The sequence below is a fragment of the Desmodus rotundus genome, chromosome 8, assembly GCF_022682495.2.
Source record: "Desmodus rotundus isolate HL8 chromosome 8, HLdesRot8A.1, whole genome shotgun sequence".
NCBI classification, from domain to species: domain Eukaryota; kingdom Metazoa; phylum Chordata; class Mammalia; order Chiroptera; family Phyllostomidae; genus Desmodus; species Desmodus rotundus.
In genome coordinates, this window is record NC_071394.1 from 853,075 (window position 1) to 867,506 (window position 14,432).

General features: G+C 63.0%; 1 protein-coding gene across 10 annotated transcripts; it reads left to right on the forward strand.

Moving 5' to 3' along the window:
- Positions 1-21: 21 nt before the first annotated feature.
- EEF1D (eukaryotic translation elongation factor 1 delta) lies at positions 22-13,509 on the forward strand. Of its 10 annotated transcripts, none has more exons than XM_053930099.1 (11): positions 88-153; positions 4,187-4,201; positions 6,353-7,443; positions 9,045-9,168; positions 9,453-9,524; positions 12,014-12,070; positions 12,356-12,455; positions 12,535-12,635; positions 12,724-12,942; positions 13,120-13,314; positions 13,415-13,509. In XM_053930099.1, the coding sequence occupies exons 3-11, from the start codon at positions 6,353-6,355 to the stop codon at positions 13,451-13,453; spliced, it is 1,998 nt and encodes a 665-aa protein (XP_053786074.1). In that variant the 5' UTR covers positions 88-153; positions 4,187-4,201; the 3' UTR covers positions 13,454-13,509. The 10 variants fall into 10 exon arrangements, with proteins under 10 accessions (XP_053786078.1, XP_053786080.1, XP_053786079.1 ...); XM_053930100.1 differs by having other exon boundaries at positions 9,048-9,168; XM_053930101.1 differs by lacking the exon at positions 9,453-9,524.
- The last annotated feature ends 923 nt before the right edge of the window (positions 13,510-14,432 follow it).

Here is a 14,432-nt window from a genome sequence, read left to right on the forward strand (position 1 = left end):
GGGCGCGCGAGTCTTTCCCCTGCGTCCCAGCCCGCGTCTCGTGGTAGAGCCCGCGGCTTCATTTCCCGTGCGCGACTTGGGCGGCCCTCCTTTTTCTCAGCAGTCCCGCGCCGCCGATCCCTGCTGTTCAGTCGCCACATCTTTGACGGGCGTGTGAGTACGGCAGTCCGCGCGAAAGAAGCCGCACGCGCCACGCAGGCCTCAGGGGCCGGGGGCGGGCGGCCGGGGCTGAGCTAGCGGCTCCGCGCCGTCAGGGACCGGGGCGCAAGTGCGGCTCCCGGGCGGAGCGCAGAGGGGCGGGGCCCGCGGGACACGTGGCTGGCTGAGCCCTACGGCTGCCTCGGCGGAGGGCGGCGGCGGGAATGCCCAGGCCGCCTAGGCCCCGTCTCGGAGGGTGGCGGAAATAACGTCCAGCTGTGGCCAGGGCCTGTAGGCCTTGCTTTGTGCATTGCACATGTAGTAAGCACCTGCAGCGCGCCGGCGCTGGGCTTCGGGGCTCAGGTCCGGGCCCAGTCTTCCTCGAAACTTGACTGTTCCTGTGAATGCAGAAAGGGACGGGGACGCGACTGCCGAAGGACTGGGGTCGGGGTTTGGATGAAGCATCCGGACAGGAGGCGGTGTTGAAGCCAGTCTCTGAAAGGGAGGGTGATGCTTTCCGTAAAAAATGGGTACTTGCAGCGGAAGGAAAGGCTCAGACTGGAATCGTGGGGGTGGAGTGGGGCAGAGACTCCACGGAGGCTCCTTGTCCGCGGCTCCAGACTGAAGGGCCGCCCTGGAGCCGTCGGGGTGGTACCTGCTGCCGGGGAGTCTCATAACTTGACCCTGGCTTGTCGCTCCTCTGGGAGTGGGCCTGGCCTGGGACACGGAAGGGCGTCTTAGCTTAGAGGCTCAGCGGGAGCAGCTGTAACAGCCTGGGCTCTGTGAGCCAGTAGGTGGGCTGGCTCCAATGCAAGTCTGTCGTTCCCGAGCTCTCCTGTGCCCAGCCCTGTGGACAGAATGTCCCCTGGAAAAGCGCCTTCTCATGGAGCGCCTGGCACGAACTCTCAGGAGCAGGTTTCCCGAGCCACCTTTGCGGAGCAGGGTTCTGGGGCCCGTGCCAGTTGGGGGGGGGGTGACCTCCAGGCTGGGGCCACTGCTACCTGCCCTTGGAGTGGGGCCGGGTGCGGTTCTCCGGAGCCTGGGCAGAGCAAGCACTCCGCCTCCAGTCCCTTTTCACCCTGGATGGCTAGGATGACTGCCCTCTGGAGAAGCTGGGCTGGGGCCCGGCCCCTGCACTTTTCTCTCGGGGAACTGTGAGGCTGCAACATTCAGCAAAGGTGGGCAAAAGACGCACTTCACTGGTGTTCTGGGGAGTGGTTTTTAAATTTGTTGATTTTAGAAAGACAGGAACTTCAATTTGTGGTCCCACTTAATTTATGCACCATTGGTTGGCTCTTGTACATGGCCTGACTGGGTAGGGAACCGAACCCGCAGCCTTGGAGTATTGGGTCAGTGCTCTAACCAACTGAGTTACCTGGCCAGGGCCTATGTGAATGGCTTCTGGAAGGTGGTATTTTTTGTAAGATTGACAAAGAGGATGCGGCCAGCATACCGTGTGCTAGTTAGTGTCAGCCTCTCTGGGGCTGCACGCAGGAAATGCTGGCCTGAGCATTTGTGTGGCCCTGGCCCTGGGTGCATGTTTTAAGATGATGTGTCGGTGTTGGAAGTGGGCGGCAGGTTGACATTGATGCTAAGTCCAGGCATTGGAGACAGGGATCCCAGCTCCACACGGACTCAGAGACTTGCTTCCCCACCCTTGCCTCCCAGCTGTGTGTGAGCCCTGGACACGCAGAAGCGACGTGTGCAGAAGGGTTCAGGAGCCTAGCTGGCCAGGTGAGACCCGAGCACCACCAGCTGTGCTGTTGGAGGCAGGACCCCCCAGCCAGACCTGGGTTGGGGTGACCTGAGCGCCCTCCTGTGTGCCCTGTGGGTGCAGGGCCCCTTTTGCCAGCAGGACAAGTTGGCGTTTCTGAGTGGGACTGAGCTACCCAGGCGTCAGAGGTGTGAAACATCTGAGTAGGAACTTGGGGCTGTGGACCCCCCCCCAGAGGAAGGCAGAGGGCCTCCTGCCCACCTCTGCTGCAATGTCCATGCGGCTGCCGCATGTGCGGCTGTTCCCATCCATGTCCCTATGCTCACTGCTGCCCTAGGGGGTGCTGCAGACAGAACACTCTTGTGCAGCCCTGGGCGCAGCCACACCAGCCAGACGGCTCAGAGACCCTGGGGGGCTCTGCTCGCCCACTCCACTTCCAGTGGGAGGCGGGCATTGTTTTGACCCCTGAGCGCACAGCCTGGGGGCTCCCGTGTGTGACTGTGAGGGGTGCTGTGGGCAGGGGGCTGTCTGAGGCAGTGCCCGGAGGGTGGGAAGGTGGTGTGGACAGCAGAGCTGGCAGAGGGGCTGCCCCTCCCAGAACCCTTGCCCACTCGCCCAGTGTCATAGGGCCCCTGGCACCTTGGTGGGCACAGCTCTGACAGGCCACATCCTTGCCTTCCTTCAGGGCCCACTGTCCCCGGGGTCCAGGGGTGCTGCAGGTTTTGGGGCCTCAGCGTACCCAGGGGTGTGTACCGGCCAGGTGCTGTGCTAGGAGGGTTGCCAGGGAGGGACCCTCTCTACCCAGGGCCCCTCTGCCACGCCAACGGCCTTGCCTTCACCCGGGCCAGGCAGGGCATGATCCCTCTGGGGTCTCCCAAACTATGGACCACTCACCTTGGTGGCTTGGCAGGGCAGTGCCCCCCTTGTGGGAGAGGCCAGGTGTGCCTGGAGGGCAGTCCGGCTCGTCGCCCTGCAGGAGCGCGAGCCAGCCACCAGTGGGGACCCCAAGGACATTCTGGTCCCTGCTCTGGCTTTGGCGAGCTCTCCTCCCCAAGCTCCAGGCTGTGGCTGCTGCTGCCAGTAGAAACCTCTGGACAGGAGGGCCGATTGCCCTCCTGGGAGCGCGGGGCCCTTGCAGGAGAGCTGTGGGCTTGCGAGTTTGCGTCCTTACAGGGAAGCGTTCAAACTCCTACTTGCTCTCCTCCTGGGACAAGTGGGTTTCCAGGTCAGCAGGCCATCAGGAGGCGGGGAGGGTGAGGACTCTGGGAGCCCCGTGTCTCAGCCTCTGCACAGGGGGCCGGTGTGGGGGGTGCTGTCAGGTTGTCCCTGGAGATCTAGCAGCAGGGTAGGGGGAGGCGGGAGCTTCCCTGTGGGTGCTGCTGGCCCTATCCCCAACACTGGCTTCACACCCAGGTGGTGCTCTGCTGCCCTCAGCTGTGGCCAGCTTCCACGCAGCGCCCTGCTGGCAGCAGAGGCCCTTCCCCACCCACAGGCGGTCTCTGGTCTCTGGGGAGCCTCGCTTCCACAAAGCCCGCGTGGTGGGTGTCATCCTGCCAGGAGCCTGCCCCCAACCTCCCATGCACTCTCCCAGGCCAGCTGCCTCCGCTGGGATCAGCCTCTGTCACCTGCCCCGTGGGGCACCTTGTGTGTCCTCATTTGCCCTGACTGGAGCTGCACGGGGCCTGGGTGGCAGAGCTCCTGCTGGAGAAGGGACACAGGTTCTTAGGGCTCTAAGTCGCTGGGTTGTGGGGGCTGCGGTGGGGCAGGGTGGGCAGGTCTTGTCTACCTGGAAGGCCCTTCTGGAATTGGATGGTCTCCCAGCTCTGGGGCACGGTACCCAGTGCCCAGCCGGCCTGCCTGGGAGTGAGTTGAAAGCTCCATCCTTTTGCACTCAGCAGGGGTAAGGCAGGCTTTGTCCCTGAGATGGGACCCTTTGGTGGCTGCCAAGACCTCTGGAGTGGCCTTGTCATCCTGCACCTCATTCATCAGCCTGGACTCGATGGCACTGCGGGAGCAGAGCTGGGTGGGGATTCCCTCCACAGGTAGCTCCAGGGGCACTGTGGGGGCACTCAGGCCCAAGAGAGGAGCAGGTGGGTGGGCTGCTCAGAGGGTGCCCCTAGGAACTGCCCATTTTGTGGGTGATGGAGGTGCTGGGTGGGCAGAGGCGTCTCCTGGCTTTTGGGGGCAGGTCTGTCTCATGCTCCCCTCTGCTCCTCCTCCAAACTCACATGCGCGCCGCCCCACCACACAGCTTCCAAAAGGGCCCTTTGGCCTTCTTGGGCCACTCTGTCTGACCGCCTCTAATGTTGCTGCTTTCTCTTCATGCTGTCCTAGGAGGTCAGAGCGAAAGTAAGTACCTCATGTCCCCACGTGTCCCTGCGCAGCCAGGACTGCCCCTGGCGGGTGGGGCAGGCTGCTGGGCTGGTTCGCTCCTCTGGAGCTGGACGCGCTGGGTTTGGTCTCTGGTGCCCTGGGTTCAGGTGCTTCACTGGACGGAGCTTCGGCCCCAGGCCCTGTGCTTTGCACACTAGTCTGTGAGGAATAGCTTCCCCCTCTGAGCTGTGGCCCCTCTGAGCACAGCCTGGGCTGGTGTCAGAAGCCCAGGAAGTGTTTAGGCCAACGGGATCTAGCAGGGCTTGGGCACTGGGGGCCAGCCTTGTGGGCAGGGCTGAAGGAGCTAGGCGTTGCAGAGGTCAGAGGGCGTGTAAGCCTGGCTGGTTAGTCCCCTGCCCACTCAGGGGCAATGAGTGATGTCACAATGCCCTGCCTCCTGGGTGCACGCCTCTGTCTCCCAGCACTGCCCCTGCCGTCAGCCTGGCCTTGGTAAGTGCTGGCCCCAGACTGGCAGTGACATGCCAGGGGTCGGCCCGGGACCTGCTGGGACCTTGTAAGAGGCCTGTGGCATGTCCCATGTAAGGCCCCCAGTGTGCCCCTGCAGAGTGCAAGGGGGCCTTTCCTTGAAGTACCAAGCAGGTGTGGGACCAGTTCCCACGTCCCTCGAAGCAGTTGGGTTCGGGTCCCGGTTTTGTTTGGGGTGCTAGGGAAGGGCCAGAGGTCCAGCTCAGAGCCCCGCACCGCCCTGCCTCTGGAGACCTTGTCCCCCGGGTCTGAGGGCCTGAGGCTTGGGACCAAGGGGTCAGCCCTTGCTTAGGCTCCAGCAGCAGCCCACAGAAGCAGGGGACAGCAGCGGTGTCCTCAGGGATAGCTCTCAGCTCCTGGGAGCTCGTCAGGATGCCAGCCAGGTTTGGGCCTGGCTGGGAGGACTCTCTGCGGGTCACAGCCACCCTGCTGGAGCAGGCCCGCTGAGTGTGCGCTCGGGGACCCTGGGCACGCCCTCAGAGCAGGCTGGCCACAGGACTCTCTGGGCCTGAGCTGCTCTTTGCCCGAGGCTGTGGTGGCCCAGACGCTGCTGTGCTTTGTGGGCTGAGTGCTGGCAGCCTTCCCACGGGCCCCACGCTGGGGGTGGGGCAGGGGCATGGCCACTGCTGTGAGGCAGCGCCCCTTAGGGCACCAGAAGACTGAGGTCGCCTCTCGTGAGGACCGCAGGGCTCAGAGTCCCGTCCACCCCCACCCCCCATCCTAGTGACTGTGTCTGTTGCACCAATGGTTCCGAAATGAGGGAAGGGGCCTGATGTCCTAGTACCGAGAGTCCCAGCCGCCCCTCCAGTTCAGAGGCACCTGCTGCTGACCCAGGGGTGTGGTTCTGCCCCAAGGCCTGAGCCACGGGGCTCCTCCCCTGTACACATCACTGTCGTCTGCCCTGGCGTGGTCCTGTAGGGGTGGGGCTCTCCACCCTCTGCTCCCAGCTGCCCACTGAGAGGCAGCTCCCCATGGAGTGTGTGCTGGGGTGGGGAGGGGTGGCCGGGGTGGGTGTTGGTGACTTGGGCGAATGGCGAACCGTGATGGGCCGACCTCAGAGACTGCCAAGTGCTCTCTACAACGTGCCACAAGAGGTGGCCGGACTTAGCAAGAGCACAGGACTTGCAGTTAAAACTTCAGATGAACAAGGAATAACTTTGCAGCATGAGTGAGTCTCAAGTATTTCGTGGGACGCACATGCTGTGAAGGTCATTTGTTGTTCGTGAGAGTGATATTGGCTGTGTGGAGCCACTCTCTGTCTCCTCTGGCCTCCCTGTCTGGGGTTCTGGGGGAGAAGTGTTCCGAGGTATGGAGACAGTGTCCTCTAGGCCCCTTTGTAGAGCTTGAGTGCGTGTTGGATTAGAAAAGTTTTGAAAAGACAGTTTTGCAGTTAAAAGAACACGGGTGTTTACACACCTATATGTGTGTATCCTTTTATTGCTTTACTGAGCTCCGCGCCAGTTGAACTTGGGGTCTTTGCACGTTGCCTGATGGCACACACACCCCCACCCCCACCCCGGGAATCATCCTCAGCTCTTCCAGCTCCGCCAGCCAGGCTGCCGAGGGAGGGGTGGGTGCTGGCCACCGGGGCTGGCGGTGCTCAACTGCCTTCTTGTGCTTGCTTTTAACGCTGCATGGAAGATGAGGAGCGGGAAGGCCTCCTGTGCCCTGGAGACCGTCTGGGAGGACAAGCAGAAGTATGGGGAGGCCGAGCAGCGCTTCCACGAGCAGGAGGCCACGCGAGCCGCCGCCCAGCAGCTCCTGGCCCAGGCGCCCGCTGTGAACGGGCCGGGTCAGGAGGACGTGGAGGAGGTGGACGAGGCTGGGGCTCCCAACAGCTGCATGGGCGGTCCCGGGAAGAGCTGTAACGGGAGGCAGCCCCTGCAGAAGAAGAGGAAGCGCTCCCCAAAGAGTTGGCTCTGCAGGGCAGACCTGGCCCTTGTGGGCCTCTCGGCTGACCATGTCTGGCTGGACAAGCCACTTTTCGACCAGGCAGAGAGCTCCTACCGCCAGAGGCTGGCAGACGTGGCTGCCCAGGCAGCTCGGCCACCGGCTCTGGCTCCCAGGAATCCTTGCAGCCATGGGAGCCAAGTGGCCTGCCACCATGTGACCTGGGGCATCTGGGTCAACAAGTCTGCCTTCGACCAGGCCGAGCGGGCGTTCGTGGAGTGGTCTCAGGCTCTGCTGTTGGCCACAGAGGGCAGCCGCAGGCCAGGGGCTGCTGACACAGGCCAGCGGGCTCCTGCCCTGGACCTGGCCCTCAGCCACCAGCCCAGCCCCCCAGCTAACGGCCAGCCCCCGCTGGGCAATCTGCAGGCGCTGGTGCGGGAGGTGTGGCTGGAGAAGCCCCTGTACGACGCAGCCGAGAGGGGCTTCTACGAGGCCCTGTTTGACGGCCGCCCCCCTGGGAAGGTGCGCCTGCAGGAGCGTGTACTCCAGGCTGAGAGTGCCCGGCGGGGCCGTAGAGACCGGCGGGGACGCAACGGCGTGGGAAGCAGGCGCGCCGGGCTGAGGCGGGCTGAAGGGGAAGTCCTGCCGTCCGCCCTGCCCTACTGGTACTTCCTGCATAGGGACGCCGAGGCCCCCTGGCTCAGCAAGCCCACCTACGACAGTGCGGAGTGCCGCCACCATGCTGCCGAGGCCCTGCGTGTGGCCTGGCGCCTCGAAGCCACATCTCTGGCTCATCGACCTGGTGCCCGGTCTGGCCCATCCATGTCCAGTCTGAGACCCAAGTAGGAGAAACATGCTGGGCGGGTGCCCAGTCTGGGGCCGCACGTGCCCCCCCCTCCATGCCCCCGCCCCAGCAAGGCTGTCCTCGAGACACCTGGACCTGGCTAAATTGGATGCAGGAGTGGGTTGGTTGGTGCAGCCTCCAGGGTCACCCCTCGGGTCATGAAACTCTGGGCCATCGAGGGCGGAAAGGGGCAGCACAGGGCTGAATCTGCCCCACGCCAGATTTTCCCCTTGGCCGGGCGGCTCCCAGGGGAGCACTGAAGGCTCCTGGCCCTGGGGCCCCACGGAGGCAAGACCTGGGAGCCTGCCCCTCCTGTCTGTCCACCCCTGCCTCCCTTGCTATCTATGGCCACCTCTGAGATAAGGGAGTTGTCCCAGGTGCACCAGTCCGTGGCCAGTCCATCAGCCTGGGTCTGGAGGACACCCACTGGGTGAGGCAAACCTGCTTTCCCCCTGGGGGCCCAGGGGCCTCCCCCAAGGACTGTCATGCAGCATCAAGAGCAGTCCCTGGAGGCCTGGTCATAGAAGGTTTCCAGGCAGGTGGGCAGAGACTGCTGGACTATAGAAAAGATGCGCTGGGAGCTGTGGGGTACAGGAGGCTGTGCCCCAGGCCGGGCCAGCAGGACTCAAAGAGGTTCCCTGGGTCTCCAGGGAAGTGGCACTGGCCTGGTCCCCGAACTCCCAGCAGGAGCCCCTCGGCTGTGCCCTTCTGTGAGGTTGGTCTGATGGTTTGACAGGGCACAGGCCCCACTGTGGTGGGGAGTGTCCCCCATCAGGCAGTGGCAGGGGGCACAGATCTGAAACCAGGTGCAGGAAGCTGGCTTCTCACCGCTGAGCCGCACTTGGCTCTAAGAGGGCACTTGTTGGGGCTCAGTGGTGGCCTGACTTTCTCAGCACAGAATTGGCAGGACTGGGTCCGTTTCTGTCGGGTGAGGAGCAGGAGGGGCTCCGTGGGCTAGGTGTGTGGCCGCCCCCCACCTCAGCAAGCGGCAGGGGCAGATGGGCGTCTGTGCCCCAGCAGCAGTGGGCAGGTATAGCGCACAGCTGGGGCTTCTTGGTCCTGGAGCAACAGTTCTTGGGCCCCAGGGAGCTTTCATTATATCTGTGGGTTTGTGCCACATTGGCAGAAATGCTAGAAGTGTTTATTGAAAATTAATACTAAGCTCATTACACATAGTAAGATGTTAGGAGAAATCGTTTTCCTATAGGAGAAAAACCCAGTGAGTGGGTGCTCGCGTTTGCCATTTTGACATCTTTAGTGTCTGGCTTAATAAGAGGCAGTGGAATCCCCCCTGCTTCTGTGTTCAGGTGGGGGTGGATGTTGTTTGACATAACTCCAGCCTTGCACAGATGTGTGCTTGGAAAGGGGAGCCCTCAGGGCCTCCAGCGGTACCTGGCCATGCTTCGAGAGCCGCGGCTCATAGGGACAGGTCTGGGCCCAGGGCCCAAGCTTGAAGGGAGTGGCAGTGGCAGCTGGGACTGCTCTGCCTCAGAGCCTGGAGGCCTTGTCTGCCAGGGGCCCCTGCACCCTTGGCATCTGGGCTGTCAGAAGGGGCACCTGTACGGGCCAGGCCACCTGAGCTTCTCCTGTTCCTCCCAGCAGGAAAATGGCCACAAACTTCCTAGTACACGAGAAGATCTGGTTTGACAAGTTCAAATATGACGATGCAGAGAGGAAATTCTACGAGCAGATGAACGGGCCTGTGGCCCGCACCTCGTGCCAGGTGAGGGCTGTGCTGGGGCTGCTGGCTGCGCCAGTACCCAGAATCAGAGGCCCGCTCCAGCTGCCGGTGGCGGGATCTTTGGTGGAGGGCTGGTGTGGTCACAGCCACAGGGCCGCGGCACCACGCGCTTCCTGCTGCCCTGCTGAGCTTTGGTCCTGCACATCGCTTTCTCATTCACCACGTGAGGGACGTGGGGTTCTTTTTTTTATTATTACTATTATTTTTTTTGATTAAGATATTTTTTAATGGAAATGGAAGACTGGTTCTTTCTGCACTGTCTGCAGGAGAACGGCGCAAGCGTGATCCTCCGGGACATTGCGAGAGCCAGAGAGAACATCCAGAAATCCCTGGCCGGAGTGAGTACTGCGGCGCCGCCGCCCTCACGCCCGCCAGCACGTCCAACTTTGCACCAGGACTGCTGATGCTTTGCCCTCGGAGCAGTCAGGGCCAGGCTGTTTGCCTGCCTGCACGGGGTCCTGTGCCCAGACCATAGGGGCTTCTTTCCGTGTATCCTTGCTGCTTGCTGGTGCTCACCTGATTTCCCTCCCTCCCCTAGCTACTTCTTTCCTGCTTGCTCCCTGCTAAGGGCAGCCTCCCTTCCCTCCAAGGCTTTGGCCTCCCCAGAGAAATTGGGTTCACAGGGCATGGGGTTCAAATCACAGAGTGGGCAGCTTTTTGCATTTGAGGCCGAGGTAGGGACACTGCAGCCCAGCTCAGCTTCCTGATAGATCAGGAGAGGACAGGGCCAAGTCCACCTCCACCCTAGCGTGAACGGCAGGTGTGTCCCTAGGAGATGGCAGACCTGCTCCGCCTTCCTGGCCAGGGGAACTGGGACCTCTTCATCCCTCTGGGACGCAACAGGTGTCCTGGCCCTGATGGCCAAGTGTTCACATCGCTGTGCACTTGCCAGAGACTCCTTGAGAGAACCCAGTTCCTTGCCTTTTCTGGCTTCAGGAAGAAGCTCATGTCGTGTGGCCTGTGGCCTGCAGCCAGCAGTGTCATGACACCGCCTCGCTTCTGTCACCTCTTGCTCCCTGCCACTCTTTTGTGTGGTCCTTGTGATGGCCCTGGGCCCCTTGGACCATCCAGAGTCATCTCCCATCCCTCAACTTCCATCTGCACAGTCCCTTTCGCCACGGGAGGTCACCTGCCTGCACAGGTGGCGCAGGTGTCCCTCGGGAGGTGGGGCTGCCGCCATCTGCCCAGCAGGCCCTGCATTGTGCTTGGCTTCCACATGCTCCTTCCTGCCTTGCCTTGTGCCCAGTGAGGCTTGGGCTGGGCAGATGGGTCCCGGGTAGCACCAGGTCTTGGCACCAAGGAAGCTCATCCTCCCCTCACCTTCGGGGCCTGGCTGTGCTGCTCAGCCCTGGGTCCCGGCCTTTGGGGGGAGCTGTGTGCGCTGCCAGGGCTTGGGCGACACAGCCCCACAGACCACACGGCATAGACAACTCCTTGCTGTGCAGCCCAAAACTGAAGTCCAAGGTCAGGGGCAGGGTTGGCTCCTTCCAAGGCCTTGCTCCTTGGCATGCAAGAGGCCGTTTTCTTCCCTTGTCTTTGCGTCCAGTTCCCTCTGTGTCTTACAAGAATACTGGCCATTGGGTCAGGCCCCCCCACAACCCCGGTGTGACTGTGTCACCTCTGTAAAGACCCCGCCTCCGAATGAGCTCCAGCATCTGAGGTGCTGGTGTCAAGGCTCCCGCCTGCAGCCGACCCGGCAGGACTGCCGGCCCAGCCCCAGTCTCGGATCTGGGTGGGGCAGAGCTCAGCAGACTCTGGGACTTGAGCACCCAGAGAGAGAGGTTCCTGGTGGCTGTGCCTGGTGCCAGGCGCAGGGTCGGGGTGGGGATGGAGGGCTCTAGATTCAAAGTTATGGGGTGCGGCCCTGCCTGAGGCCCAGAGGTGGCTGCCTGCAGCTTGTCATCTGGTCAGTGACTGCTTCGTCGTCCCTGCTGGGAGAGGAGTTCGTGGGGTGGGGTGGGTGTGGCCAGGGCATAGACTTTGTGGAGGGGTCTGGTGGCATGTGAGGCTCCCACCCTGATCTGCCCACCACATGTGCACGCTGGGCAGCAGGCACAGTCGGTCTTGAGGGGCGAGCCTGCTGCCAGCTTCCAGGCTCTGAGCCCCTGTGGGAGGAGCTTTTGGCCCTGGGAGACCAGCCAGGGAGGGGCTGTATGCTGACGGTGGCGGCCAGGACTCAGGTGCCGGTGGGTCCAGAGCAGCTCTCAGCATGAGCTGCAGGGTAGACGGCGTGCCATTTACTGACCGAAGTAGGGTGCTGAGTTGAGCTGAGAGGGGGAGTGGCATGAGCAGAGACCACCCTGGTCCCCACTGCTGGTCAGTGCTCCTTCTCCAGCCACATGGTGCCCTGGCCACCCTGGGCTGGCCCTTCTAGGAGCAAGCTGGTCAGGGTGCCCCGGGACAGCACCGGCCTTGCATTGCCCAATGGTGCTCTCTGGGGGACCATTAGCCTAGGTGTGCAGAGCAGTGGCTTGTCCCGTGGCTGTGTGGGTGGGCCTGAGGCCCAAGGCTTTTATCATGACTGAACACTGAGAGGGGCAGCGGCCTGGGGAAGGGGCCAGGTGCACAGTGTCCCTGGACCCATTTCCTCTGGGGTGTGACGCAGGCTTGAGCTATGCCACCCCGTAGGCGAGTTCCCAGGCAGTGTTGCATGGGGTCCGCAGGCGGGCCAGCTTTGGTTCCCAGGCCGCCCAGACTTAGTGAGCCAATCGGTGAGCGCACGGCTGGGGACGCAGGGCACTGTGCTGGCTGATGCAAGTGGCGGCCCCCTGCGCAGGCTGCTCCTTCCCCCCCTTGGTCCCTCAACTGCTCTCCCATCCTGTTGCAGCTCAAGGCCGTGCTGCCCAGCCCCCCTGAGGCTTCAGGCCAGGTGGCTCCTGGGACCGTAAGTCCTGTTCCTTCCACCCCGCCAGGCAGAGGCTGCCAGGGCCCTGAGCTGCCAGTCCTGTGCTTTGTGCTTGGCTGAGGATGTCCCCATGGTCTGCTCACAGGGCTGCCTCCTCCTCTCCTGGGAGGAGCATGGCGGTGCACCCAACTGAGCTCACGCCAGCTGCTGCCTGGTGTCTCCCAGGCCTCTCTCCCAACTCAGGGCTGTGCTTTTCAGTAGCTGTGAGTGGGGGACCTCAGAATGGGGTGGGTGCCAGGCCCTCACCCTCCCCCTGCCTTGCAGAGCTCAGGCCCTGGGGCCTCCAGTGGGCCTGGCGGAGACCACAGTGAACTCCTTGTCCGGATCGCCAGCCTGGAGGTGGAGAACCAGAGCCTGAAAGGCGGTGAGGCCCCGGGCCTGGCGGGGCAGGGTCGCAGCCTGAGGGTCCCTGCGGTCTGACCGCACCCCCTTCACCCCCGCAGTGGTGCGGGACCTGCAGCAGGCCATCTCCAAGCTGGAGGCCCGACTGAATATGCTGGAGAAGAACGCGCCCGCCTACCGGGCCACAGCCCCCCAGACCCAGGTGAGCACCCTCCCAGGCCCAGGTCCCCTTGTCCCCCAGGCCCGCCAGCTAGGGTGTGCAGGTGTCAGCATCCCCTTCACTTCGGCAGCACGTGTCTCCCATGCGCCAAGTGGAGCCCCCCTCCAAGAAGGCGGCGCCTGCCGCAGAGGACGAGGAGGACGATGACATCGACCTGTTCGGCAGCGATGAGGAGGAGGACAAGGAGGCCATCAGGCTGCGGGAGGAGCGGCTGCGGCAGTATGCAGAGAAGAAGGCCAAGAAGCCTGCGCTGGTGGCCAAGTCCTCCATCCTCCTGGATGTGAAGCCTGTGAGTGGCCCGCCTCACTCCTGCACTGGGTTCAGACTAGAAGAGGAAGACGGGTGCAGGGCAGGAGCAGACGGGACTATTCCTAGGGCTTTGTTAAGAACTGTGCTCTGCTGCATGGGGGGCCTCCCCTGGTGTTGCAGGCTCCTGACCCAGTCTCTCCTCCCCCTTGTCCCCTAGTGGGATGATGAGACGGACATGGCCCAGCTGGAGGCCAGCGTGCGCTCCATCCAGCTGGATGGGCTGACCTGGGGGGGCTCCAAGCTGGTGCCGGTGGGCTACGGCATCCACAAGCTGCAGATCCAGTGTGTGGTGGAGGATGACAAGGTGGGCACAGACCTGCTGGAGGAAGAGATCACCAAGTTCGAGGAGCACGTGAGTGAGCGGGCCCACACTGGGGGCGCAGGTGGGGGCACAGCAGCAAGGGGCCTCCTGGGACACTGGGCCTCATGTGACCACCGCCCCCTCTCTCCAGGTGCAGAGCGTCGATATTGCTGCTTTCAACAAGATCTGAGCCCTAGCGCTGGGCCCGTGTGAGCCCCTGCTGCTATTAAAGATGGAGATTCCTGCCGTCTGGCTCTTGTCCTGGAGTGGGCCCTGTGGGTGGGCGGCACCCAGCCTCCGGAGCATCCCACCTGGGCCCCCATCTGTCCTACATAGGTGGTCCCAGTGGCCACTGCCATCCTTGCCTTTCTTGGCCTCTGCACAGCCTTCTCGTGGCTGTGACCTCCACCTGCCCCTTCTCTGTCCCGTCTCTCTGTGCCCGGCTGTCTTTAGTCACCCATTGAGCGCCGTGTCCAGCTGCTGAAGCCAGGAAGGAGGAGGGCAGTGTCTCAGCCCTCCACCCTCCACTCGGCCTCCTCTTGCTCCATTCCTGGCTGAGCTTGCTCTGCGGGAGCAAGAGTGCCAGCCTGCAACTGTGCAGGAAAGAGAAGTCCTGGGGGGCCAGCCTGGCCCTGCCTTGTGACCAGTCACCTGCCCCACCAGCTCTGACCCATGTGGGACCCTGTCTCCCAGCCCTGTCCCTCAGTCCTATTTCCCCACACTGCCTGGATGCTCCACCTGCTGGAGACCTGGGCCCTGGGCAGGCACCACACACTGCCACCTGTGCCTGCCTCATCTGTCAGTGCTTGAGACACTCCGGGTCCCTCCCTTGGAATGGCCAGCATAGCTGGTGAGATGGTTGCACTCCCCACTTGGAAAGTGGGCTGCAGTTAGTACTGGCCAGAGCTGGTCTCCAGGGCCCTGAACCACACAGGAATGGATGCCCCCCTTAGTGGTGGGGGGCTCAGGGTGCAGGACCCCGAGGCCTTGGTGCCCGCTGGGGGTGGCCTCCAGGCTGGCGGTTCCGGAGCACTGTGTGGGCGTCACCGAAGTGCAGGAGCTCAGTTTGGAGTCACTTCTGTCTCCTACCCCTCTTGGCTAGGGTTGGCTTCTAGTAGAGCAGGGCGAAGTATAGCTGGAGGTGGAGTTAGCACTGCACTTTTCTACCC

Excerpts from the sequence above, each read along its gene's own strand:
- EEF1D (XM_053930099.1), top strand. The coding sequence starts at position 6,353 with ATGAGGAGCGGGAAGGCCTCCTGTGCCCTGGAGACCGTCTGGGAGGAC. Across the intron at positions 9,169-9,452 it reads TGGCCCGCACCTCGTGCCAG|GAGAACGGCGCAAGCGTGAT; the intron begins GTGAGGGCTGTG and ends CACTGTCTGCAG. Across the intron at positions 12,071-12,355 it reads GCCAGGTGGCTCCTGGGACC|AGCTCAGGCCCTGGGGCCTC; the intron begins GTAAGTCCTGTT and ends CCTGCCTTGCAG.